The 27,372-nt window shown below is 45.3% G+C and overlaps 4 protein-coding genes across 6 annotated transcripts; 1 reads left to right on the plus strand and 3 right to left on the minus strand.

Moving 5' to 3' along the window:
* Positions 1 to 219: 219 nt before the first annotated feature.
* ajuba (ajuba LIM protein) lies at positions 220 to 8,336 on the minus strand. Its single transcript, XM_012822145.3, is given in 9 exon segments — positions 220 to 1,220; positions 1,866 to 1,934; positions 2,077 to 2,128; positions 2,451 to 2,581; positions 2,900 to 2,962; positions 3,200 to 3,267; positions 3,740 to 3,841; positions 5,276 to 6,068; positions 6,071 to 8,336. Coding segments are annotated over 9 exon segments (2,055 nt in total). The 5' UTR covers positions 6,740 to 8,336; the 3' UTR covers positions 220 to 1,112.
* Positions 8,337 to 9,214: 878 nt separating this feature from the next.
* mrpl52 (mitochondrial ribosomal protein L52) lies at positions 9,215 to 10,465 on the plus strand. The gene is made up of 5 exons (XM_012822151.3): positions 9,215 to 9,339; positions 9,632 to 9,701; positions 9,893 to 9,960; positions 10,122 to 10,186; positions 10,306 to 10,465. The coding sequence occupies exons 1-5, from the start codon at positions 9,297 to 9,299 to the stop codon at positions 10,447 to 10,449; spliced, it is 390 nt and encodes a 129-aa protein (XP_012677605.2). The 5' UTR covers positions 9,215 to 9,296; the 3' UTR covers positions 10,450 to 10,465.
* Positions 10,466 to 11,169: 704 nt separating this feature from the next.
* Positions 11,170 to 18,741, minus strand: LOC116224598 (leishmanolysin-like peptidase 2). Its single transcript, XM_031584862.2, has 15 exons — positions 18,575 to 18,741; positions 17,592 to 18,018; positions 17,403 to 17,496; positions 17,184 to 17,235; positions 16,942 to 17,091; positions 16,487 to 16,612; positions 15,158 to 15,242; positions 14,796 to 14,941; positions 13,552 to 13,735; positions 13,274 to 13,343; positions 13,072 to 13,168; positions 12,706 to 12,807; positions 12,016 to 12,141; positions 11,710 to 11,837; positions 11,170 to 11,606 (listed from the first exon to the last, which is right to left on the minus strand). The coding sequence occupies exons 2-15, from the start codon at positions 18,001 to 18,003 to the stop codon at positions 11,387 to 11,389; spliced, it is 1,992 nt and encodes a 663-aa protein (XP_031440722.1). The 5' UTR covers positions 18,004 to 18,018; positions 18,575 to 18,741; the 3' UTR covers positions 11,170 to 11,386.
* Positions 18,742 to 18,868: 127 nt separating this feature from the next.
* lrp10 (low density lipoprotein receptor-related protein 10) lies at positions 18,869 to 27,024 on the minus strand. 3 transcript variants are annotated; one of them, XM_031584861.2, is made up of 10 exons: positions 26,834 to 27,024; positions 25,928 to 26,116; positions 25,429 to 25,461; positions 25,097 to 25,238; positions 24,805 to 24,992; positions 24,037 to 24,551; positions 22,913 to 23,336; positions 21,708 to 21,909; positions 21,124 to 21,253; positions 18,869 to 20,866 (listed from the first exon to the last, which is right to left on the minus strand). In XM_031584861.2, the coding sequence occupies exons 2-10, from the start codon at positions 25,974 to 25,976 to the stop codon at positions 20,237 to 20,239; spliced, it is 2,313 nt and encodes a 770-aa protein (XP_031440721.1). In that variant the 5' UTR covers positions 25,977 to 26,116; positions 26,834 to 27,024; the 3' UTR covers positions 18,869 to 20,236. The 3 variants fall into 3 exon arrangements, with proteins under 3 accessions (XP_031440721.1, XP_031440719.1, XP_031440720.1); XM_031584859.2 differs by having other exon boundaries at positions 21,708 to 21,902; positions 22,906 to 23,336; positions 26,834 to 27,022; XM_031584860.2 differs by having other exon boundaries at positions 21,708 to 21,902; positions 22,906 to 23,336; positions 25,928 to 27,022.
* Between the last annotated feature and the right edge of the window lie 348 nt (positions 27,025 to 27,372).

The following is a 27,372-nucleotide window of genomic DNA, read 5'->3' on the forward strand; positions in this document are numbered from 1 at the left end:
GCACGTTGTGCTTTGTAGAAATATCTTCAACTGGCTCCTGCCCCATCGTGACATAAAGCAGTCAGAAACGTGTTAACATGCCCTTGATATTGTTCTTGTACAGGTTAGGGTATAATGCTAGTGTCGTATATTTGACAACAAACAAGTTGCCCAATACACATTTTGCATCACAAATGATTCCCATTAGTAATGGTCATATAAACAAAGTAAGCGTTCTGTTTTTCAGAGTGTTTGAAATGTGATTCCTTCTAAAATAAAATGAAAAGCAACTAGCCAAGCATAATTGAGAATGTGGTATGAAAACTCAGCAGTTTCAAATGTACTTTCAGGTTAGGGGTCTTTTGGATGGCACGTACGCCACCCTCATCACTAATGTCAGAGTTGGAACAGTTGACTTCACTTCCTGCTATGACTGGAAAAAGATTCAACTGAATTAATTTAGTAGGTTATGGAAAGAAAAAAAATGCACCCATACTTTTCTCAAAATATTTATTAATTAAAAAAAAAAAAAGATACAGGAATGTTTTTTCTCTTTTTTGCAGGTACATGTTCTTAAATCTCTTTAAAAAAAAGGTAAACATTTTAAGTGCAAAACCATTGCTACTGATATTAAATATGAGACACTTCACAAGAAACAGATAATAATCCCTTGTTCTTTTCTACAGCACACAGTACACATAAAGAAGAATAACAACCAGTAGTTTGTGTGTTTTTAGTACTTAGTTCATACGGAAATAATATAGCTGTGGTTTTCTTCAAAACCAGAACTCAGACTTTGAAATGTCAGCAGGATGTGTGTGTTTGTTTGAGCAGAGACACTGATCTCTTGGTCAGGCTTAAATAATCGTACTACAGTTCTGACCGTAAAAAAAATGCAACAGAGCTTGCCTCATGAATGGTATTTTGAACACCATCATTCTTGATCTGTCCATCACTACACTGGCACAGGCAGTCTGAGCAGGTCAATGCGGTGACACTCGGTCCCCAAAGACAGCCACAGGGACGACAGTGCACCTGCTTCTGAACTCGGGATAGTTGGATTGAGAGCCGTGCAAACGAGTGCTTCTTGCCAGGAAAATGGTTCCTCCTTGTGTGGTGTTGCGAGGGGAAGGCTATGTGCAGCGCGCGACCCGGATCATGTGGCAGGCGTGACACAGCAGGTGGCCGTCCAGAGGAAAGCACTGGGATCCGGCCTGGTCCGAGAGCTGCTTCCCACATTCCTGCGGGAGAAGCCGAGAGAAACACCTCAGGATTACAGGTCAGCAGAGTATCATATGATGCGTCTTCAAACATTAGTATTCTACTGGGAGTGTCTACTGACTGCCTTCAAATCCAATCCCTGAAAGTGCATCTTGGAAATATAATATACCCAGATGTTTACGTGGATATATGAATGCCTATACCCTGGTTTCCCCCTCTTTACATTTGTGTACATATCGGACCTCCAAAGTAAGAAACAAGTGAGCGGTTTGTGGACATAAAAATGGTCCTAGCTTGATACACCATTTTCTCCAAGTTCCTCTCGAGGGCATTTTGATGAAAAGGAGTTTGATTCAGATGTAATTCTTCGACCACGGGTAAATTACCATTGTTTAACACACACACACACACACACACACACACACACACACACACACACACACACACACACACACACACACACACACACACACACACACACACACACACACACACACACACACACACACAAACAAACACAAAACAGCATGCTACTCTTCATCCTTTTTAGGACAGACTGGTCCCTTAAGTTCTGGGTACTGTACAACACAAATTGCTTTACATTCAAAATGTTAAGCACTCCTTTAACACAACATTTGAAAGGAGGACCAAATTTCACAACTGACCTCACAGTGGTAGCACTCAAAGTGATAGTCTTTGTTCATGGACACCACCCTAAGAATCTCCTCACTGCCCTGAAACATAAAAAAACATGGACGCCAAATCACAATCAGCCATTGGAGAAGATCAGTTTGGCAAATAAATCACAATCGGCACATTGACCCATGAACTCCATATTTCAGGAGATGCACATCCCTCCAATGAGGGCACACTCACCTCAGCAGGTAAGATAGGTTGTAGACAGGCAGCACATTTGGGAGCAAAGGCCCTGAAATAGAAAAAACACAGCCGTGTCACATGCTGCTGTACTTCCAAGCACAAGTCATCAGATAAAACACAAAGACAGGCTCAGATGCTGCTTTGCCAAAAACAGCCTTAGGACAGAAATCTGTGTCATGTCAAACCAACAGTGACCATCCCTCCTGCTCACAGAGATCAGATGACATGACTCGTATCTCATACGGTTTACCCTCCGAGTGGGTCGGGCTGCTCTACACAAGCAGCCGTCCACTACCTCTAGGAGAAGAATTAGGCTTGGATCGTGCGAAGGGAGAGGGCCTTTCAGCGGACCTGAGAATGGCCTCTCTCACCTGTTGTAGTCAGAGACACAGTAGACGTGGTTGAGGTAGTCCACTGTGAACGGAACCCCATCCAGGGCTTTGGAGCACACGATGCACCTGAAACAGCCTGGGTGGTACGAGTTCCCCAGAGCCTGCAGAATCTGGTCCATTTAAAAACATACCCAAACAGAACATTAGGATCTGATCGATTTTAAACATACCCAAACAGAACATTAGGATCTGATCCATTTAAACATACCCAAACAGAACATTAGGATCGGATCCATTTAAAGATACCCAAACAGAACATTAGGATCTGGTCCATTTAAACATACCCAAACAGAACATTAGGATCTGATCCATTTTAAACATACCCAAACAGAACATTAGGATCTCAAAACGAGTACACTAAGTACACACTAAGTACAGTACGAGCACACTAAGACAAAACAACCAAAACTAAAATCATATACGCTCACCTGTTCTAGGATAAGATGGCCACACACATTGCACTTCTCAGCTGCAGCCTGGAAGCCAGAGAACTGAGAAGGAGATTGTGAGAGAGAGAGAGAGAGAGAGAGAGAGATGAGGCGTGAGGAGGAAAGAAAGTTAGAAAAAATAAAAGGTGAGAAATAAAGAGAATAGCCATGTTTGAACTGTATATTATCAGTAGGTCACATAAATGTCACATAAGTTCAATAATGAGACTATACAACTGCTCATGTTTGGAATGACATGCAGCTTTGACACAGAAGTGTGTGCAGTCTGCCAGTCTTTACCATATAGTCCTCTTTACAGTATACAGAGCCGTTGACATTGTAGAAGTCCTTGTTCCGCAGGGTGCGACCTGGAAGGGCAGATGAAGAGAGAGTGGCTTACTGAGAATCCCCTTTATAGACTTTTCAAATCCAGGGCATACCATCTCAAACTGGCCTGCCCGACCCATTACGTGGACAAACATGACCAACCTTCTTTGAGTCACTGGAATTCCTAAGTAATAATAGCATGGACAGTATTCACCATTTTCCAGGCTCTCCCTGCTTTGACCATACCCTCCCAACCTATAATTTCTCAAGTCCCCACTTACATATGAAATCGGTTGTGTAATATCTAGGCCTATAAGATGAACACAAATACATACAGGAACATAAAGCATTGATGTAGAACACAGTCTGCAGCAAACTGAATCTTTACCTGGTTGAAATATTGATAAGTGTATTCAAACGCTCACTGCTGTCCTCATAAACAATAAAGAAACAGGTCAAACTAGTCGACTCAGGGTCCAAAAGTATGAATGACCGGCACAGTAAGTCACTCACCACAAGAGACGCAGGTGAAGCAGCGGGTGTGGTACAGACTGTCCAGAGCCTGGCAGGCGTTGTCTGCCCCATACACCCCTTTCCCACACTTCACACACGGACCTGGAGGCACAACACAGGGCTCATTACTCTCCACCAATGACTGTTACCGTGATGAACATATGTGGTGTAGTCTAATATCTCTCCACCAATGACTGTTACCGTGATGAACATATGTGGTGTAGTTTTCTCTCCACCAATGACCGTTACCGTGATGAACATATGTGGTGTAGTCTAATATCTCTCCACCAATGACCGTTACCGTGATGAACATATGTGGTGTAGTCTAATATCTCTCCACCAATGACCGTTACCGTGATGAACATATGTGGTGTAGTCTATTATTCTCTCACATATAGATATGGTTATTTGCAGCTATTTAAAGAATCAGATTTTCAGTGAATCACATGTACAATAACAATTATATGGGACTTGTGGTTATGAAACATCTAACCATTACTCTGTTTACCTACATCACTAATAGCCCTCAACTTCACTTTGCACAATTTCTACATAGTTGGCTAAACAATCATTGCTCAAACTAGCCTATACAAGCACCACCACTGCCACCACTCTCTACACAGACACACACACAGACACACACATAGACACAGACACACACACACACACAAACACCCACACACCTAGCTCAAAGTGGTTTGTCGCACAGAACCTCCCCATGAAATTCCCCGGCTACGCTACAGAGAAAACCTTGCCCCAGGACTCAAATACCTGTGATGCAATGCACACGCCAGCACATGCCGCCAGGCAACACACACACACACACACACACACACACACACCCACACACCCACACATATTCATTCAGTTTGGCGTCATGCCAAAGACGAACACAAACAGTCCCTGAACCCTCACAGGCTGTCTGGCTAAATAGCTTGATGTTTTTAAAGGCAGGCAGCAGTCTGTGGGCATTACTCACTCCTCTAAGCCAGTCAAAATTCCCTGCCTTGGTTTGTCTTTAGTCATGTCCATTCTGTACTTTTTTTGGTCTTTATGATGGCATCCGTGCGTATGCAACCACCCCCTCTTTCAAACGGACTCCACACTACCTTTTAGTGAAATTTGGATTCAAATTTATAAATAGGTCTTTTTTTTTTTTTTTAACGAATTACGGTCTTTTCAATCCCATTTTCAACAATTAAAGCCTAAACTAAATGAACGCAAGTGTGGTAGATCTTTGTGGGGGGAAAGTGGATTACAGTGGTTGTCTGGTACTCCTTCAACCTTGATATGTCTTCTGGATTTACTGGCTGGATTTAGAGGACTGACTGTTCTGCAACCTTTCAACTTCTCTCAGCTCAGCTCAGCTTTCCCTTTGGTCTGGGTGGCAAACATGAGTTCTCCTCATCCTCTGGACCACGCCACATTCCACACTCTCCCCGCCTCTGGCACCACCCAAGAAGGCCCACACCCCCCCCACACACTGAGTCTGTTCACAAGTCAAGCCCAGGGGGCTGGGAGCCTATGACCACTTACCAAAGAACTCCTGCCGGTTCTCCACCGACTCTCGAGCAGCTCCGGACTCCTCCTGTGCCTTGAGCGGTCCACCTGAGGAGTGGTGATTGGCGGCGGCGGCGGCGGCGGCGGCGGGTGTGGGTTTGGCGGTCGTGATGTGGAGGTCTTGGAGGGTCAAGCCCCCCATCAGATCCTCCCCCTCCCGGGCAGCATCTCTCAGGAGGAGGCGCGTCAGCTCCTGCTGGTACCGCACGCCAGGGAGGTCCGAGAGCCTTGACCGCTCCGCCTCGTGCTCCGCCAGGCCTGCCCGATGTTCTGCCCACCCCTCTGCAGACCTGCTGGTGGCGGGCGGGTACGAGTGCCGGCTCTCTCCGACCGTGGCGCCCTCCAGGTAATCCCACGCCTCCATGGAGTGTGAGCAAGGCCTGCCTGCTCCATGGTAGGGGTAACACTGCCCACTGGTGACCCCACCGAGCTGAATGGAGGAGAGCTGCTGCTGGAGCAGTCCGGAGGGGGTGTATCGCGAGTCGTAGCCCAGGCTGATGCCACTTGTGCGGTTGCTGCTGCAGCGGCTGCCCATGGGGCTGCCCCCTCCCCCTCCGCCGCCGCTGGCCGTGCTGCTGGCGAAGCTGGAGCGAGGGCTGGTCAGCAGCGACTCCTGCAGGCTGAAGGATGAGCAGGGGCTCAGCGCGGTCCCTCCTGGAGGGAAGAAGCCACCCGTACCCCCCAGCCCCATTCCCCCTGCACCGTCCAGAGCCCGTTGCGGCGGGTGTGAGAGCGAGGCGGGCCGGACGCTGTCCCACGGTTCCCCCCCCCTGAGCTCAGGCGCTTGTAAAAGAGTGCCTCCTGGAGGGAGAAGCGCTTGTGCCGCTCCGGCTCGGGCATGAAGCCCGACTCGGTGGCAGAGCGCGGGCACGAGGGGTGGGGCGGGTACATGGGGGGCATGGAGAGAGGTGGCTGCGAGAGGAGCTGCTGGCGGCGCACCAGCTGCTGGAGCTCCAGGGAATAGCGCCGCTGGTCGAGCGAGGCGCGAGGACTCAGCCCACACTGCATCTGCGGCTCAGAGTCACACCGCAAGGCCCCCTCACCGGAGCCTCCTGCCCGAACGTCTGACACACCCTCCGACATGTGGAATGAAGCACGTAGCTGGGCCGACGGGCGCCGTAGTTGTGCCAGGGATGTTGGGTGGAGCTCGTTCATTGTACTGCATTCTGTGGGCACAGCAGAGGCAGCACTGGTGGCTGTTGGTGAGGGAGTGACTTGGGGAGAGGGCCTTCCACTCGGGCCGCCAGTCTGCGTAGCCACAGTACTTGAGCTTGTGGTGGTACTACCATGATGTGTGGCTGTACCGGTAGGGGTGTTGCTGCGGTTGCTGTTGTTATTTGTGTTGGCCAATTCATTTTTCTTTTTCGAACTGGAAAATTTCACACTCCCTGAATCTGTCAGTTTCAATTTTGTCAACAGTTTACTGCCAAGTCGGTCCATTATATGAATATATATATTACGCTTTCCCCAGATTAATCAACAGGTATAGTCCTGAAACTACACCAGTATGTTAATTAGCTGCAAAATTACGCCACTACTCAATAAATTAACCTACAGTGTGCGTACAACAGAGATTCAAGTATTCCTAACAGCAGTCGAAACGCTTGGGACCGGCAACATTAAGATTGTAGACACAACAGACCAATTTCTCTACAGTAGACAAAAACAAACAAACACTGTCCATATACCTTGGATAAATAATACGACTAGGGCATTTTTAACAATTATTACAATTCGCATCAACCATGCAAAAAACGTCCTTTTAAACCACAATCATGGTGTTCTTGCCATGGTTCTCGGCAGGCTTACCATATGTAAGTTTAAGCAGTAGAAAGAACAGTTAAAACAGTTACCTGGCCCCACCTGAAACGTGGACCTACCTGTAACCCGTTAACAGCAGTAGGCTACAATAAAAACAGTTAAACAACAAACACGCTGGTTTAGTTACAGAATTTAGAGTTGTTGTTTGCTAATTACGGGATTTGGATGCTCAATCTGTACAGCTTCCGTATGAAAAGAACGGTCCGCTCACACACGTTGAACTAGCGGTCACATTCGTGAAGTTGTTGTCACTATACCGATATTTTACGAAGCTACAAGAGCCACTTCAACATTTGTAGCCTACAGCAGCACTCCACTTCATGGTGTTTTTGCGTTGAAAGTTAGTTGTTCTGAAACTGAGTTTCTTTGGTACAAGTCAGTCAGTCCGTTTCCTCCACTCAAATAATGAAGTATGCCCCCACAGCTCTCTTTTCCCTGAGATCTTTGTCGTTGTGCTCTGCTGTTCCTGAGCACAACCCGTCTGTTCACGGCTAGCGGGGTCCAAAAAGAGGAAGAGAAAAAAATGTCCTTTTGAGACAACTCTTCTTCAGGCGCTTCTTGTTGAATGATATTCCAAAAACTGTCGTAATCCAAGTCCATGGATGTTATAAGATAAAAGAGCAAAGTAACTTCAGTGTTTTCCGAATGTTTTGCCACTTGCCCCCATCCCGTTTGAAAGAGGCAACATCATTAAAAACGGCAGGTTTTCAGAAAACGAGAAACAAGACAACAAAGTGAATATTCCTCATGAACATAAATGCCTGAATATTTTAATCTTACACTCATTCTGAAATCTAAATGTCTGACATGCATCGATAAGACCGCAATTTTGCCCACTGGAAAACGTACGGATTCTTTCTGCCTTCCTTTCTTTCTTTCTTAAAATTAACTACCTCCACCTCCTTTCTTTCTCACTGGCTCTTTCCCCAACCGGAGCACCTTTCCGTGCAAGCTACGCGGATGAATCGCATCCCACACTATTTCGTCACACATCCTAAAGTTTCCTTGTTGTGTCTTCGTGCATAACCTGAGAAATGTAAGGACAGCGAATCGATTTAAATTCAGCATATATCAGAACTGAGGGAAAGTGGAGTTAACTGAACGGCAATATTAATCCAAGTCAAGATGGATATTTTTGTTAGTTAAAGGTTTATATGGAAAGCGTTACATTATTTTTCCACCAAGTTTAGGTTAAACAGAACAATACGTCCGTTGAGCCATGCCCACTCTTTCCGCATTGAATGTTAAACAAAGATCTATTTTTTCGCGCTTTTAGTCTGTGGAATGTGCGGAAGGATCATGCCAGGGCGAGTCAGTCATGGTTTGGCCGCGTGTGTGCTCTGGAAAAGCAACAATGTATCTGTTTCTCCTGAAAATACCACTAGTTGTTCCATAGTTACCGGTGGCATAAATCCCAATGCAAACTGGGCATTCGGGTCTACGTGGTCAGACAGAACCTACATAGGCTAGAAAACACGTTGGCCTTGTCCATCTACATTTTAGAAACATCGCTTTTTCTTTACCCTGAAGCACCCTCTCCTCCCTTATCTTGTCTTCGCCTGCCTTTGCGGTTTTCAAAGCGCGTGTGTGTCGGCGTGTCGCAGCCTCTCCCTCCTAGGCTCGTTATCAGCGAGTGGGAACTTGTTTGGAGGTACACAGAAATACTTCTGGGCTTACTCAGTGTTTGAGGATACACTCGAGTCAATAGAACTTTCTGTATGCTACATGGTGAGGGGAAACAGGCTAGTTTGAGAGCAGGAGATGCTATAAACCACAAACAAAGGGCAGAAATGAATATCCCAAATACCCACAATTTTTCAAGCAAAGAAACGTATAGAGAAGTCTTCATAGCACAGTCTAAATGTCGAATAGGCTATCATTAAACTTTTTTCCACAATTACTTTTCAACCTGTTAAATGACACTCGCAATATTGCACACTTCAAAAGTAGCTCACATATTAACTTAGGCTAGACATTTGTACTAACGCAAATAGCAAAATAACCATATTGCAACCAGCGAATTTAATGATAAAGACAAGCATAATTCTGTCTTGTATACCAGGATTCCAAATTAATCACAGACAATTCACAGCCGTGTGCCATCTAGCGGTCGCGAATATGCAACATCAATTTGTTCGTGCATTTTGTCCTCCTCGAGTTACCGTAGCAGTAACCTATGGAGAAAATGGCAGCGCCCTGGAGGAGTTTGTGTTTTGCAGGTGGGAGAGGACACGTAGAAGTATACAATTCCTTTAGCTAATGCCAATACATTGCGTGGAGATTGTGCTACCTAGTTATTGTAGACCACATTTGCTTTTCACCCAACAAGTTAGCTTTCCAATTTAGATGACAGAAGGACTGCCTTAGCAGCGCCAACTTGGATACAGTTAGCCCTCACTGTAGATGGCAGCCATCTCCCTTTAACATTAGAAAATGTTCGCATTTAACGTTAGTCAGGGAGTTGTTCGAATTTAATTGCAGGAATACACTCATATCTTTGCTTGTTTTCAGCGCTAAAACACCAGTATCGTTCATTTTCCTCCACCAGCTGGGCTCAAGCTGGTCAGATATGGCGACTGAGGTTCGTAACATTAGGCTACATCATGGGATACGGTCATTAACTAATGTTGTTGTCAGCCTGAAAAGGTTTCAGATTAACATTTGAGGACATTTCCCGTCCTGTACTTTTCAACTTTTTTTTTAATACTGAACTCTGTAAATCATCAGCATGCATCTGACATTGACGTGTTTTTCCTCAAATGATTGTTTAAGCCATGGCTTACCAGCAAATGGATCAGACTATGGCCCGATGACAGACTTGCCTGATTGGTCATATGCAGGTAAATAGCTTTAAAGTAAACTGCCTATGCAAGTATTTATATTTCTAAAAAAAAAAAATCATTTATAACCTGAAATATATGGTCAAATATGACTTGATCTTAATGTATTCGGTTGTTGGTCTGTAGAATCTGTATACCATTGAGCTCTCTGTTTTTAATAGATGGCAGAGCCAGGCCAACGATGAAAGGGCAATTACGAAGGCAAACAGAGAGGACAGAGTTTGCGGTAAGTATCCCCATCCCTACCCCCCAAATTGCACACACACAAACAAACTATTTCCATGTAGAGACTATCAACGCAATATGTAATTTCCTCATTTGGTGTATCTGCTCTCACACCTACAGAGGCGAGTAGTGTCCTTGAGTTCCGAAGTTGACATGGGGATGAAGCACTGGCAAGAGACAAAGGAAGCTGAGAATCAAAAAGAACAACGTAGAAAAGCTCTCTTACTCAAGGCGAAAGGAAATTCTAAATTAAAGAAAAAATAAATGAGTTCTTCCATGACCTGTGGTGATGTTGGTTGTCTTTTGTGACCGGAGATTTAAACTGTGTATCAGAATGAGGGAGATGGCGTAAGTAATTCTAAAAAAGATGATCCATATTTTATCTTGTAAAGCATTTTTGGGTCTTTGGAAAGGGCCATTTAAATAAAGATTAACATTATTATATAGTTGTAGAGAAGATTGTGGCAATATTCATTATTTGAAGATCTATGTAAAATGTCAATAAAAAGACCTTTAATGATTACAGTTCTCGTTTGATCTGCAGATCAAGAACAACATGCTGTTTTGGAGAATAACTAGATTGCAAATTGTTGCAACTCAACAATGATGCAGAGAGAAACAGTCACATTCATTATTATTAATACCCTCTATCACTAAAGTAATTTTGACCCTAGTGGTTGTACAGTTAACAGGGGGTAGAGTTAGGATTGAACATACCTATCCACTCTTTCTTCCCAAAAAGTAATCCTGGCTTATTTATTATGAAGTTGGTGTCCCAACACACAGATGGAAGAAATGCGTTAAGAACAAGCACCAGATTAGTGAAATAAAAATGTAGTTCAACACTAGTAGAAAGGATTTTGAAAAAGCACATTGTTTTATTATACCAAGTGAGCATACTAAAACCACACAGATATATTTATTTCTAAATACAAAATTAGTCTGTGATGACAGCATTTAAGGGAAAATTATTGACCTAAACAGTTGAAATGATTATTTACTCTTCTGCAAACTGCAATACTAATCCCTATGTTCACAACCTAAATACTAACACTGGTGTTGTATTAGTTGGTGCGAAACAAATACATTTCATCCATTTTAACTTGAATTTCTGTATAAACCTTAATTGACTGCTACCGGAAACCTTGCTGTGGATTCCAAAGCTACTGCTTTTTGCTCACTCCTGGAACACAAACCCTCATTATAATCCCAAAAGATCAGGTGCTTCAGCATGAACTCTGACCCCACCATGTAAGGCCTTATAGGCTGCTCCAACGGCAATGATGAGTGATAAAGCTGAAGCAAGGGCCAGCAGTATGGGTACAATGACCTTTGCACTTTCCCATGGCTCTGGGGAAAGGAGGTCCATGTCAAAGGTCAAGTTGGGCTTCGCTGTTATGTGAGGCGCATGAGAGTAATTTCTACAAGGAAAACAAAGGATTACAAAAAAGATGGAATACATTACTCAAAAGGTAATCACTTCATATAATATTTTGTTCCCAATCCCAAAGGAAGTTTACTCACACATCTGCAAATGAAGAGCCTAGGACAGAGAAAATCCCATGGTCCTGACTGTTTAGGGGAGTGGCATGGTCAGTTTGAGAACATAATATTTTCTCAGGGCAAAATACAACACCTGCATAACCTGGCACCTGTAAAGAAAGTTTTGTCAGGGTTATTCAATTGATTAAGAATAACTGGTGAGGTGAAATAGCAGCAAGGCAAAAGGTGCAGAGCGCAATATCAAAGTACAGAACTTAGTGATGCATACAATATAAAAAGCAATCATTTTCATAAGGTCTCGCAACAGTTTCATAGGCCTATGGGTACCTCAATGGCACTTCCTGGTGGACAATCCAGCCAATCCGTGTCCAACACCTGAATCAGGTACCTGTGCCTCCCTGTGCATCTATGCCTGTAGCAGTGACCCGCCACTGAGACTCTGTGAGTGGTGTTCTTCAGAGAGGAAGAAAGAAACAGAAATAGAGGCCCAGTTACTCTATACAGAGACGGGGGTACTTTCCAGAGCGCATGCTGGTCCAGCTCAGTTTGAGCAAGGATTATACTTTGAAGCCTCTCAAGCGAGAAGACCTTGCTCTGCCAAGCCAATTTGGCGGGACAATTATAGGGAGTAGTGGATCCTACGTCTGGTGATATAATTTTAAACCCTGCCCATTTGTGTTGAACCAAAACCAAAATGAATCCCTATGAATGTTCAGACCACAACAGATGCCGTTAAATATGCAGTGAGGGAAACACCAGGCTGGATTATTTTACTACTGGTTAGAGAGGAGTTGCTCTGTATCAGTTGACCAGAGTTCATTTTGACTGCATGGGATGCCCATAAGAGTTTTATTTCTACTCATACTCAGTCAAAAACAAATCCATATATGGGTTGAGAGCATCCATTAACCCCCTGAGCCTTTTTTCATCATCACCCATTTTTCTTCATCATCCTTTTTGCTTTTATGCTTCTTTAGTCTTTAGTTGTCAGCATCCTAAACTAAACAGCTAACACACCTCTCTGCTCAGGTTGGAGAAGAAACAGCGGCTCTCCGACTGATATATCTCTCCACTCCAGTCCACACTCTCAGGCTGGTTCTCTTCTTTCCAACATTCGCTCTGTAGGGCATAAGTGATACACACGTGGATGGAGGGCAACAGCAGGAGCTTTAGCTGTAAACGGTCAACAGATGCAAGCAAAGGTTTGATGAGGTGTACAAGAGTGGAAAGAATTGTTGGAGATAATTTGTTTATGTATTGTTTGTAATTTGCATGAACTGTGGTAATAAGATTTGGTTAGGCTGGGTGATACGTCGTAACTAGGAGCCTCCTTGAAACCCCCCCCCCCATCAGTGATGGTCTACTCTAGTGCTTGAGTCTTACTGCATTTGCTAAGGGTTTGTAAAAGCGGCATCCCTCCAGATACGGGTCACTCTGACACTCCCCCTTGTGGAGATGATGGTAATGACACCCCAGTCCACTATGGCAAAGAATAAAAAGAAAAGTACAGATAGAGTGAGCAAGTAGCACAAGCAGTTGTCCAAGTTGTTGTAAATTGTGAGGAGGAATTCTGAACACACATTACCTGCCAGTGCAGAAATAGAAAGATGTGCTGTCATTACAAGTAGAGAGAGAACCAAAAAGTGCCCCTTCACCTGCAGAAACACACACACACACACACACACACACACACACACACCCCCCACACACACACACACACACACAGAGAGAGGGAGAGAGAACATATATAGTCATCTATAGGTATATAGAATCCCCATGATTAAAATTCTAAATTCCAATGCTATGTAAACTGTACTCATATGCCTTTAAATGGGCACAGTGAGTGCTGCACAGATGTCTTACCCTGCCCCCACACCAGGCTCTGGGCTCGGCTGCGGTTGACTGAATACCAGCCTGTGTCCTGCAATGCTGCCAGAGTCATCTGGTCTATCTGTACAGTGGAGGGCTCTCCAAGGGTAGCTGCCATTATGGAACCTAAAAGAATGCGAGCCTCCCAGTGCGATGAAAGTCCCCTGAAGTCAGCGTCCTGAGAGAGGGGTAGGGTTAGGGTTAGCATCCTGAGAGAGGGGCAGGGTTAGGGTTAGCATCCTGAGAGAGGGGCAGGGTTAGGGTTAGCATCCTGAGGGAGGGGTAGGGTTAGCATCCTGAGAGAGGGGCAGGGTTAGGGTTAGCATCCTGAGGGAGGGTTAGGGTTAGCATCCTGAGGGAGGGTTAGGGTTAGCATCCTGAGGGAGGGTTAGGGTTAGGGTTAGCATCCTGAGAGAGGGGCAGGGTTAGGGTTAGCATCCTGAGAGAGGGGTAGGGTTAGGGTTAGCATCCTGAGAGAGGGGTAGGGTTAGGGTTAGCATCCTGAGAGAGGGGTAGGGTTAGGGTTAGGGTTAGCATCCTGAGGGAGGGGTAGGGTTAGGGTTAGCATCCTGAGGGAGGGGTAGGGTTAGGGTTAGCATCCTGAGGGAGGAGTAGGGTTAGGGTTAGCATCCTGAGAGAGGGGCAGGGTTAGGGTTAGCATCCTGAGAGAGGGGCAGGGTTAGGGTTAGCATCCTGAGGGAGGGGTAGGGTTAGGGTTAGCATCCTGAGGGAGGGGTAGGGTTAGGGTTAGCGTCCTGAGAGAGGGGTAGGGTTAGGGTTAGGGTTAGCATCCTGAGGGAGGGTTAGGGTTAGCATCCTGAGAGAGGGGTAGGGTTAGGGTTAGGGTTAGCATCCTGAGGGAGGGTTAGGGTTAGCATCCTGAGGGAGGAGTAGGCAGGCAGGGAGGTGTGCTTACACACATGTGGGTTGTCCAAGCCTAAACCTCATTCTCAAAACAGTCCCTCAATATCCTAAAGCATCGGCCCATTTGCTAGGTCAAAATGAACATGCTAAAGCACATTTAGCAAAAGTCATCATTGTGTAGATTTGGGAATTGCAGTAAGAGTTTGAATGCATCTTCACAAAAACTAAAAAAAATGTAATATCCTGCATTTAAATGGAGCGCCAATGTGGTGTACATTCTGACCAAAGACAATATGCAAATTACAGGTGTATAGTACGTTACTGACAATGATTGTATATATGTATATAACCCTGCATGTTTTTTCAGTTTGTACCAGGTTTTCTAGAGGAGCTCCCAGTCGATGGTCTGTGGAGTTGAGGTGTTCCTGTAGAGCTCGGACTACTGACTGTGTGTAGATGCGCACGTGGCCCGTGTCATCAAGGTTAGTCACCCATCCATGAAGGGGGCATCCCACGCCAGCTGCACAACGAACGAACGAACGAAAGATAGGAGAAATACCTCTGCCCTCAGTCTTTCATTCTCACCAGTAGTAAGGTCTGGACAACTTCACACAATCTCATACCAGATTGTTTAGCTTTCACATACTCACTGTATGGTAAGACACACAACTATACCAAAATCAACAAAATTGTACAAATACAAATGGATACAACACTAGTGATTCAGCTGGCTGACCTGGGTGAGTTTGGTAACAGTCCCTCCAGGTTCTGAAGAGTGTTCTTGAGAAACCCAACACATGGAACAGCTCATGGATCAATATCTGCAAAAAAGACAAAGGCCTGTACAAAATCACACTGCATACACAAGCCCACAAACACACATTATAAATTACAAACACACAAACACACATTGTAAATTATAAACACACAAACACACATTGTAAATTACAAACACACAAACACACATTGTAAATTACAAACACACAAACACACATTGTAAATTACAAACACACAAACACACATTGTAAATCACAAACACACAAACACACATTGTAAATTACAAACACGTAGGGAAATATAGCTGCAAGCAGCAACGAAGGGGACAAGCAGTCCACAGGGCGTAGTTGCCATGGAAACTTGATGTCATTGTGTCAAAGATTGACCAGAGATATGAGCTCACGGTTTGTATTGAATTGGGTAGGCAAGTGTTTTTTGTTGTTGTAAGGTTTGTGATTAAAACCAATATGGTAGCCACATAAGTTTGGTGAACATGATAAGTTGACGTGTCCCGTCCTTGGATCACCAGACATAATAACCACTTTTATAAGGCCAACACACCCAAAGGTGATAGGAAAAATAGGCATTTTGGGTGTCATTGCATCAAAGAGTTGCTGAGACAGCTTTGCTGTCAATTTTGATTAGCTGTAACAGACAAACAGTTTCGAAAATCTAAAATCCATCTCATGACTTTTGTGAGGCTTGGTCTGAAGATCATCTGTAGCAAATTAAGTGAACATTTTTTTCAACCTTTTGATAAAATCCAAAATGGGTGCAGCATCAATTAGGTTGACAAGAAAAGTTGCCATGTTTCTGCCTTGGGGCCTCCCACAGTATTACTAGACATAAGAGTTATTGTCTTATAACAAACACATCAACAATTATTCGACAAAACACATTTTTGCTTATTACAGCGCCCCCTAGTGGGAAAATGACACAACATGTTTTGTGCTTCCTCAAAATGGGTTCCTGAGTACCAAGTTTGGTTTTGAGACATCAAAGCGTTGCTGAGATATGACCTCACTTCCTGTTTGCCAGCTTCGCCACTGATTTCGATAGATATCTTGGTCTGAACATCATCTGTGCCAATTTTGGTTCAAACATTTAAAAAAAATAATCCAATATGCACCAGAGGCACAGACATGACATTCGGTGGGAAGAATCAGGGGACTGTCCCCAATCAAAGAGACGTTTTACCATACAGTTCTAGGGGCTGCCATAGGCTCCAAAGGAGAAAGAAGAAAGTTGAAACACAATGAGTGCCTACGCATCTTTGCTGCCAAATTACCTGCACAGTAGTGTCATGCCTGTATCTCTCCTGCCTTAGCTGCTCTCTGCAGATGACCACCGTCCCAGCCAGGGGGCGTCCCTGAGTGTCAGCTTGGCAGTGGGCTGCGTAGGCCAGCATACCGGGCTGACAGGGAAGGTTTCAAAAAGTATCAGTGACAACCTAACTTACTGATTTGTTATGCTATTCAACAACAACTTTAATATCCTGGCCCTCTGAATTGATTCCACACTGAAATAACCGACCACAACTGACTTTTTGGCTGGTCACCTTTGTGGTTTGAAGCTCATGTATCAGGCTCAGGCTCAGGCTGAGGCATGTACTAGTAATAGTGATTTGAAATTGTGTTTATTAAACATTTTTAGAGTAAAACAAAATCATGTGAGTCTCCCAGAACATACTATGTTAGGCTATTTTGTGTAACAATCTTTCTTGGCAAGGTAAGGTATCCCCACCTCTATGCTGCATCTGTGAGAGTTCTGTATGTGCAGATACAGCAGGAAGTCTGTGTCATCAAGGCCCACCCCATCACGTCTAAGCTCGGTCCTGACATCTGAGTCAGGGTGATGGAAGACAGCACAGCCCCTTAGGTGCTCATCCGGTATCTGTCAAATTCCACAGTGGTAAATAAATGTTAATCTTATAAAAAAATATATTTTTTATTTTATGATTTGAAATTGTAGAATATTCCACTTACAACAACATCCAAGCAGGTTTCGTCCCTGTAGCTACCATTAGCTCGGCCACACCTGCCATGCGGGAACATATCTATGACTTGAGCAGGCTTAAGATGTGAATACTAAAACAGTCCTTTACATTTTCATCAAGTATGCCGCAGGAGAATACAGACTGTTTTTGGAATGCTATCAATGGAGGCAAGCAGGGATGATCATTCAAGGCACAATCTCTGCCCCACCTGTTGTAATTGGCAGCACTTGTATTCCTCCAGATGAACTTGCAGTATTTGTTGATGTCTCTGCTCAGAAGCAAAGGACCAGGAATGCGTCTCACTGTTGATAGACACACACACACACACACAAACCAAGAATTTACAGTACAGGGTATTAGGGATTGTTCTGACATGCAATGAGAGTGAAGCACAGACCTGAGAGTAGACTGGATACAATGCTGACAGTGTGCTTGATCGCTGATTCCAATCTTTCTCTGTCCACCTCCGACAGGGTGAGACTCTCCTGAGGGATCCAAGTATGAATCCTGATTGGTGCCATGTCTGTTGTGGCCTGTCTCATCTCTCTCTGGGACTGGAGGCACTGACGAGAGGCTCCTCTGGTCTGGCGGATGTGTTGATGGAAAGATCTGGCCTGCTCTGCAGCAGTGAACACAGTCTGGCTGTCGTCCATTCCGCTGTTTTTGGAGGAAGTGGACCCTGCTGATGGGGTGACAACTCTAACCGACCGCTGCACTTCATCAAAGACACACCTTCCACATGCGCTCTGGAGCCGCAGCAGCAGGAGCAGCAGGAGCAGCAGTGATGGGTGGGGAGAGGGGCTGAGCATACTCCGGGTGAGGTACTGTACAACACATTCATCCAAAGACATGCATGAGGATGAGCATGATGCTATATCAGCTGATTACCAGCTGCACTGTGCCGGTAAGAAAAAATATTATGAAAAACTAAATTCAAATGTACTAATTTAAATTTCAAACTAAAGTCATTATGAGGTTTGCCACTTTTTAATAATTAAGTTAAATAATATGCATTATAATGGCCGTCTGCTACCAACTACCTGTGGACTAATAGTAACAATTACGTTGGTGATATAACTGCGACTAATACGTTAACAATAAGATAATTGTCCCAAGATAATTGTTCTTTCCGAGTTCAACGCCTTTGTAAAATATCGGGTTGGAGTTGTTTTTGCGTATTAAATAACATTGAGTTGAATGTTATCACTTTTCTACTTTCCGAGAGGGACAGGCTATTTAGCTGGCTGCCCAGCGCACCTGCATCCCCTGCAACCGCCCATTTTAAATGAATGAAAATTCATCATTCTGTGTATTCCAGAGTTTAATCCAAATTTACACGAATAGGTTTAGTTTTAGAATTTATTTAGAATGACCACTCACCTGTTAACCTGTCATGCATCTGGAACCGCGCTCTTTGCGCAAGCCGTTTAACACTTATTTTATCCTTAACCTATGTCGCCTATGCACAATGCGTATGTGCTGGTTCTTTGAAATGCTAATAGCCTCATTACCCTACTGTTTCACAGCAAAATCTCTCACTTCCCGGTTCACCTTCTTCCTGCTCCAACAATCAGCTGCGATGAAGTTAACTCCACCGTGTGAGGGCACATTCTCGCACACAGAGAACAATGCATGCGATGCGTGTGAGGGGATATAAAAAAAAACACTGGGTCCTTTTAAAAGTGCAAATCATCTTTATCAGTGGAAGTTGTGGAATCTTAGCCCATGACTCATCCACATAAAAATCATATTTTCTCCCTCCCATTTATGGCAAATACAATCAATCCAACCACTAAAAAAAAAAAATCAATTATGTACATTCAATGAAACAGAAGTTAATACACCAGGTTTGAAAACATAGAAACTAGAAAGTCTTAACACCAAGAAAACAGTTTTCCACTTGTTTTTTAGTTTTTTGTGTGTTTTTTTTTTAAGTATGGCACCAGCTAGTTTCACCTCATGACTTCATTGTATGTCATCTGCTTCAAAACGATTGAACACAATGATTTACGTGGCAAGGGCATATTCAACATCACTTTGATATGGGGATTATCAAGACTGAGTCCATCACTAGTAATGAAGGGAGCATCTTTTGGGCTAGGTCACATTTCTTCCTACACACACACACAAGTGACATTTTCACACAAACACACACTTATCTGCAGGCTGATACACAAGTGGATAGACAGAATGCATTTTTGACTGGTTCCAAAAAAGAACCGCCAGCCTGCCAAACCTGCCGTGCAGACTCTATCTGGGGTGGGTCCGCAATGCAGTTGGACGTAAAGTGCTCTACAAAGGAAGCCAAGTAATAATACTACTAATAATAGTAATAGCCAAGTCCACGTGTTTCTACAGCTCGAGCGCCTCTTCAGCGTGCACAGGTGAACTTTACAACTTCCTCTTCCATCCTGTCAATATGGGAACGTTCCATAACTGGAGGGAAGGATGCTTAATTGATGACGGGGAATGATTTGTGCATGTGTTATTCCACATAATCTCTAGGGTGATTGGTGAAGTCCTGTGGGAGGCTAATTAAAAGGCACTTGAGTGACTACTCATTAATAACCGGATACTGTTTTTGGGAGGCCAGCATAAATGTGATCCCCCCTCTCTCTCTCTCTCTCACACACACACATGCACACGCAAAGCCATCCTTTCATAAGCTTAAAAATACATTGCGAGGGAACCCGATCATTAAATCACCTCTTACATCAGTAGCAAAAGTCCGAAAAAAAAGACAGATTCTTTTCAGGGAGGCAGGTCCTCTGTGCAAAGTTGACCTGCTTCTCTTATCGTGTTTTAAAACACATATGCAGTCCCCCCCCCCCCCCCAAACCTCACCTCACATACACACTTATGTACACACACACACTCACACACTTATTTTATCAATAAATCCTATGCAATGTCACAAAATCAGTACACAGGAAAGAAGGCACAAGGCCAGCGCAGGAGTGCATTATGGGTACCCCCTGTACTGGGGCTCATAATTTAGGGGGTGGTGGCGCGGGGCACGAGGGGAGGGGCTCAGGTGAGGGCTCAGGTGAGCATTGGCACATCGTCGTCCGAGTTGGCGTCCTCAGACAGGGGGATCAGCAGCACCTCGTCCTCCGAGGAAGAGGAGGAGAACGAAGGGGATGCTGAGAGAGGGAGGGAGGGGGGTGACGGAGCAGGGCTGGGCCGGAAGAGAGATATGCTTATCCCCAAAGAGTGGAGGATGGATGACAGGGAGGGGCTGCTGGGGGGCGCGGTGACCGGCAGGCTGCGGGACGGCTCAGGTGCCGGGGGGACGACTGGGGCGTGGGGAGGGACAGGGAGCTGGGACGCCTGCTGGGGCTGCGGCTGCTGCTGCTGCGGCTGCTGCTGCTGTTCACCCTGTGAGATCAGGCCAGCCTTCAGGGGCAGATGCTGGGTGGTGCTCTCTCTGGCCACAGCGGAGCCTCCGGGGCTGGACTGGCTGGGCTCGGAGCCGGCGGGAGGAGCCTCCGTGGGGTTGGAGGAGGAGCTGGCGTTCTGGGAGGGCCTCGGGGCGGGTCTCGGCATCAGGCCCCACCTCCGCAGGCGACGGACAGCCCGCCGGATGAATCGAGGGCGGCGGCGGCGGCGGGGGGAGGAGCTATTGTCGGCCCGGAGAAGCTGGAGAATGCTTCTCAAAGACAGCGAAGTCGTCTGTGAACACAAACACAAGCCCGGTGGGTGAGAAGAACAGTGAAACACTTTCAGCAGGATAGAGATCACTGCAACCTATTGTGGCAGCCTTCAACTCACACTCATAAGCTTCATGTCACAGTAACTTCCCTCAAGCTTTAAATAAAAAAAATCTGAAGTTATATCTGAGTTTATTTAAATCTCAGGGATCATATGTGTTAACTCAAACTGAACGAAAGACTAGTTCTAAAGTGTCCAATCAGATCCCATCATTTTACCTCATTAGGATTCTCAGTGGGGAAGTCTTCCACTGGCGGAATGATTCCTTGGGCAATCAGCTGACCGTAAGAGGGCGGAGCCTGCTGCTGGATGAACTCGGCCTCTTGTCGGCTTATGGGGGCAAACATGCTGCAGAGAGGGGAAAACATTCACTTCAGTTTGGCCACAAGCATGGGCAGAGAGGGGAAAACATTCACTTCAGTTTGGCCACAAGCATGGGCAGAGAGGGGAAAACATTCACTTCAGTTTGGCCACAAGCATGGGCAGAGAGGGGAAAACATTCACTTCAGTTTGGCCACAAGCATGGGCAGAGAGGGGAAAACATTCACTTCAGTTTGGCCACAAGCATGGGCAGAGAGGGAAGGGGGAGGGAAATGGGCTGTGTCCTAAGCAGAATCCACATACTACAAGTAGAAGAACCATCAGGAATATAAACACATACTCATACATAAAAATACAAACACAATCACCGATCTACTGATCAAAAACATCTACTTTTTTTTTTAGAAGCCACACTTGCTGTTAAGTGTGTTTGATGGAGTGTGTAGTGGGAGCTGTGAGCTGTGAGCTGCGGGTGGTGTACCTGTACTCCCGCGTGCGCAGCGAGTAGAGCTTGCAGGTGCAGCCCATGGCGATGACCAGCAGCAGGCCACACACCAGGCTGCCAACGGTGGCGGCTGTGATGACCTTTCGGGGCAGGGTCAGGGTACAGTTCATCTCATCGGTGCCATCCTTGCAGTCCGCCTGTCCGTCACAACGCCAGCTCTCCACTACACACCTGTCAACCAAACAAAGAAACAAGGACATTTCAGATTTGTTTTTATGTTACAAAATGTATAGCAATATTGCATATAGCAATTATATGTGGATTCTTCTACGCAGGCCGACAAATCTGTTTCAGGTCAGCAGGGCTGCAGCGGTATTAAAATGTCCTTACTGTGGTATTCAAAGAATGCCACCTTGCGGTTTTCGGTACTACCCCCCCTGTGTACTAATGCCAAGGAATTTATGTTTTTGTTGTTTGTTTGTCTGTCTGTCTGTCTGTAAGCAGGATTACGCTAAAACTATTAGCCTGATTTTCATGAAACTTTCAAGAAAGGCGTAGCCTGGGCCAAGGAACAAACCCTCCATTTTGAGAACAAATTTAGTTTGACTTTTGTTTACACGGCAAGAAACAGCATTTGGCCTTGGTAGAGGTCTGCTTGCTAAATGTTCTAAGTCTGCTCAGTGCAGAGGTCTGTGCATTTTAGAATGGTTTCGTCAATCTCCTGTGGAGAGAGAGAACAAAATGTGCGTGCTGTGGACGTCATCCAGATACGTGTAAAGAACACCACAGACCAAGCCACCAGCTACAGAGGATTGCGCATTCTCAGATAAGTGGGGGAAAAAAGCTGTTATGACGGTAATGATGGTGATCGGCTCAACACTGCAGTACACCTCCTAGGACCGCGGTATGGTGGTGATACCGTTATTGTTACAGCCCTGGATGTCAGGTTCTTCATCGGACCGCTATTTAAGCTTTTCCAAAAATGTGGGCAAGTATGGAACTCATGTAGGGACACTGACCCATTCTGCCATATTTCTGCACTGTTTCTGCATTCCCTTGCCTACCCTTTGACACTATGGCTGACCTTGAGCTGAGCTCAGTCCTAATACCACAAGGACTTTTAGAATCTGATGTCTGCTTTGGTTCCAGAGGAGATGGCACTTACACAACACATCCATCACCAAAGGGTTTTATCTGCTGTAGTCGACCCGTGTTAAAACACACCCAACCCTACCTGTCGGTGTCACAGTGGAAGGTTCCGGGCTGGCAGATGGTGCACTCCCTCTCGTCGCTGCCGTCCACGCAGTTCAGCTGGTAGTTGCAGCGGTCCTTGAGGGTGAAGCAGATGGGGCGGCCGTAGTGGCCCGAGTGGGGCATCCCTGGTGCCCCGCAGGGGAAGTGGCCCCGGGGGCAACCCCAGCAGCCCTCCTCGTCGCGGCCCGTGGCGGCGCAGTCCCAGTGGCCGTCGCACTGCTGCTTCTGCGTGTAGCAGCCGCCGCCCTCCGAGCCGCCGCACACCCCCTCCCACGGCAGGCAGTAGCCGGCGATGCGGTACGTGGCGTTGAAGCCCCGGCCCTCGGAGGCGGGCATCGTGCGGTAGATCAGGGAGAGGACGCCCGTGCGGGACTCCACCTCCACCGCTTTGTAGTTGGACACACAGGTGATCTGTGGAAGAATGTGCACGGGGGTCTAAGTTAAACTGCCACCAAATCCACTGTGTTTCTTACAACCTTGTTTACTCAGGAACACATAGTTGTCCAATTCTAAAATCGTTTCTTTAGAACACTGCAGTATTACAGTGCCAGGTCATTGACAACATTTCACCTGATTACTGGCTGGGTTAATGTTATTACATGACACCAGTAATCCATAGTGTCATCTGATACAATTCTGTAAAAATCTCAGTCTGATGAGATCAGCTTTAGCCAACATCACCAGTGAAAGTGCACCAGCAAACTCCAGCAGCACATGTTCAGCTAATAGGGACCACTGGTCCTGCCAGAATAACCTGATCTGCCCATGCTTCATCAGCGCATCGTGTAAAGTAGTACAAATTGTTTAAAAAGGTCAAAATGCCTTAAATGAATGAGTGTGTAAAACACCTTTCTTCTGCAATGCATCATGCAATGGTGAATTTTTAACAAATTCATTGGAGGGGATCCTTTGAAGGAGAGTTTACTCTTGGGTCAAGACTGTTGCACTGGCTGCACCTAAATCTATACAATGTTAGACACTGTTCTGTTCCTATGGCCCATCAAAAAGCTACTGCTTCATGCGTGACAAATTGCTAGTTAGAGGCTACGTTTGCTAACTTTAACTGTGTATTTGTTTCCGAGCGTATAACCCCATCCAAACCCACTGTTACCGTTTTGATGAGGTTGCCTGCCCCGTGCCTCTGGTCAGTGATGTTGATCGTGTCTCCTGGCCCCAGCTCCAACATCGGCAGCTGGAGATGCAGGGGCCGGCGATCCTGAGGGTCCACCGTCCACACACACTCCTGAGGCGGCACTATCCACGCCGCGGGCCAAAACGAGCCGTAGAAACTGTGCAGAACTCCGCCGCACGTGCCGTTGTGGGGGCCTGGCATCATATCGGGGCCCCTTCGGAGCTGCCAGCGCCCGTCTATCCGAGCTGAGGTAGTTGGGGAGGTGGTGGTGGTGGTCGTGAGCGTGCTGGTGGTAATCCTGATGGTGTTCCTGTCCAGGTTGTCGTAATCCTCATATTCACAGTCCTGCTCATCCGAGCCCAGGTAACCCCGGTCAACCTCCCCCAGGGAACCCCCCTCCCCCAGACATTCAGTCTGTCCATTACAGCGCCAGGTCAGGGGCACGCAGTGTCCAGTCAGGCACCGGAACTCCCCACGAGAACAAGGCGCAGAACCTGGGGGAACGTCACAGTAAAGGTCAGGCTACATTTACACTAGAACTCCTGATTAGGTCACTTTTAGGTCACAGTTTGACATGAAAACTAAGCACAGCTGGTCAAACATAATCGATGTATTATAGTCGTGCGTAAATATGCTGGCAAGGTCTTTAAGCGGGGAAAAGGTGATCACGGTCCACTCAGATTAGATACAGTATTCTACTCCAAAAAAAACGAATGCCATAAAGACAAACTCATAAACGAGGAGCACCTCTCATGTAGGCCAGGTGAAACCCAGACGTAGAATAGCGTGAGAAGAAGTGGTGCGTCACTGTAACGTTTCCCTCAGTCAGTTCAATCGGCCCAGGTCGTTGCAAGCCACACAGAGAGACCGGTTTACCGGTGGAGGAAGTTATGGTAATCCAATCCCGCCCACATCTGACAGAAAACTGTGAGAAGCTTGAAAGAGGAAGAAAAAGAGCATTACAACACTGACAAAGACAACTAACTTCCCTGCATCACAACCACTGATATGGACACTGATTAGCTAAACGAGTCATTACCTTATAATCACAGGCTCTCCTGGGGCTGCAAGGATCATCCAGCTACAGTTTATTGGGCGGGGGGACCAACTGTGGTGGGGGGTGCTGCTGTGAATCTCTCCTTGTCGTTCACGAAGAATTTTCAGTGACCGCTCAAAATGAACTAGGGAAGCAAGAACCCATTTTTAGCCGACATATCTCTATACCTCTAGATTTAAGACATTGAACAGATAACACAGATTTCCACCGTCTCCTGACTGATTTGTTTTCATATTTCGCATATTAGAATGAAATCAAATTCAATATTAAATAAAATGTTAAACACACAGGGAATGTGGAATGCCATGTCTTACCAGAACTGGACGCTAGCTCCAGATTACTGTAAACTGAAAGACAAACAAAGAGGCGGGATAAGCAACAGGTTGACATCAGCTTTTAAATGCTAAACTATGTATATGCAAATTCTAAATTATTTGCAAAAAAAGAGAAGGGATTAGGTTGGAATGTGATACTACTCAATCAACATGTAATGCATTTTGAAGTTTATTTTGTGAAAACTGACTAAAAGATTTCGTTTGACCTAAATGCAAATATGGGTCAACATTCATGTGCAACCTATTAAAAGGCGCAAATATCGATATACAGCCTTGTTTTTAAATGCCAGGGTATCTGTTTACATGTCAACTGAACAAGCCCTGTTTGAAAGCTCTCTACTTTAAGGCAAGCTACAGGAACGGCATAACAACATGTCTGACTTGTAAAGTGAAAGTAAATTTTGTACTGAGCTTTATGTGACCAATATGACAATACACACCTATCTAAGAATGATGATGCCAGGATAAATAAACTCACCTGTTAAAAATAACATGTTGAGGACCCACAAATTGATCGACACAGACATGATGATCGTATTTTTGCCTTAGACACACATAAAGAAAAATCAAGAAGAACGGCGTAGGGATTGACCAAAACACAGGACTGGTCCTCCACCAGACGAACGTGAAGAACAGCCTCCTCGTCGTTGATCGATAAGGACGTCGTCTATGCAAGGAAGACAAACATACCTAACGTTAACTGCGTTGTGTCTTCAAAATAACAAGTCTGGCTTTAATATAAGCCAATTCTGCTCACAACTAATGTGACATTGTAGTCGGAACCTTAGAGTTTAAACATTCAAATAAAGACGACCAATCAAGTCGGTTGACGTTCTTCATAGTTAGCTGAAATTAAAAAAGTACAGAATGCTCCCACTCGATTCAGCCATTTCCTGGTAGTCTACCCAGCAATGACGTAAACGGTGTTCTGCTCAGTCTGAACATTAGCTGGCTAGCTAACTTCCTGCAGCTAAAAGTAAAGTTGAAACCACATGAAGTTAAGTGCCGAAATTGTCATCGGCATTGAAACGGCTCATTTAACACAACTCTTCCATTTCCACACTATATTCCTGATCAGTTTCAAGCAAAGCTATTCAGAATATCATGGCCAAGACTGCTAACTATAAAAGCTAGCTATCTACCAACACCCTAAAAACTTCTATCTTGGCCAGCTGGTGTAACACATCCGTCTTTTGTTAGGCTAGCTACTGTCAAGAGAGCTGGCTAACTTTACATAGCATAGGTCACTCGGTATCTCTAGTCCAAAACAACATTCATACACCGATCCTCTTAATCTAAGTGGAGGCCTTAATATAGTATGATTGTATATAAGAGCAAAGTAGAAAACGACAAGTATGTAAAACCACTAAGTTGCTGTATTTACCGTCTCTTTTGTTGACATTCGCTGAACTCAACTTCCGTAATCTACTCTGGAGTGACACGAGGATGGGGGTGGAGCCAAGAGACTTCCTTTAGAACTAGACGTGACTGTTTAAGACATTGTGGGACATAAGGACTGTGTTAGCATTTATAAATCACGTTCATAAAAAAATCGATATGGCAAACACCTTTCTTCATCAAATTGTTGGCAAGTACAGCAAGTATGATAGCTTACTGACTTCCCTTACCCTCCCTTCCTGAAAGAAAAGATGTGTGCAAACAGCAACACTAGATGTCAGTAACAGGCTGCTTAAACCCAGGTGTAGCAGCAGTCAAGTTCTGTGCATACATTTTATTTTCCAGCCCCGGCTACTAAAATTGCAACAACTTCTATTCGGCTTTCCACTTCCACTCTAACAAATAATAAGGCAGTGTGTTAGTTAACTAAGCTTAGATTTTTACAACAGGCAACGACACGCCAACTTCCATATGTTGTTACCAGAGCGAGAAAGAGAGAGAGAGAGAGAGAGAGAGAGAGAAGTG

The sequence above is a fragment of the Clupea harengus genome, chromosome 18 (genome assembly GCF_900700415.2).
Source record: "Clupea harengus chromosome 18, Ch_v2.0.2, whole genome shotgun sequence".
NCBI lineage: Eukaryota > Metazoa > Chordata > Actinopteri > Clupeiformes > Clupeidae > Clupea > Clupea harengus.

Coding starts and splice junctions, on each gene's coding strand:
- LOC116224598 (XM_031584862.2), bottom strand. CDS start 18,003: ATGCTCAGCCCCTCTCCCCACCCATCACTGCTGCTCCTGCTGCTCCTG. Junction 17,092..17,183: donor AAACCTGCTTGGATGTTGTT/GTAAGTGGAATA, acceptor GGAATTTGACAG/ATACCGGATGAGCACCTAAG. Junction 11,607..11,709: donor GGCTCTTCATTTGCAGATGT/GTGAGTAAACTT, acceptor TTTTCCTTGTAG/AAATTACTCTCATGCGCCTC.
- mrpl52 (XM_012822151.3), top strand. CDS start 9,297: ATGGAGAAAATGGCAGCGCCCTGGAGGAGTTTGTGTTTTGCAG. Junction 9,340..9,631: donor GAGGAGTTTGTGTTTTGCAG/GTGGGAGAGGAC, acceptor GCTTGTTTTCAG/CGCTAAAACACCAGTATCGT. Junction 9,702..9,892: donor GGTCAGATATGGCGACTGAG/GTTCGTAACATT, acceptor TGATTGTTTAAG/CCATGGCTTACCAGCAAATG.
- lrp10 (XM_031584861.2), bottom strand. CDS start 25,976: ATGTCTGTGTCGATCAATTTGTGGGTCCTCAACATGTTATTTTTAACA. Junction 24,993..25,096: donor GGAGAGCCTGTGATTATAAG/GTAATGACTCGT, acceptor TCCTCTTTCAAG/CTTCTCACAGTTTTCTGTCA. Junction 23,337..24,036: donor CAGGCAACCTCATCAAAACG/GTAACAGTGGGT, acceptor ATTCTTCCACAG/ATCACCTGTGTGTCCAACTA.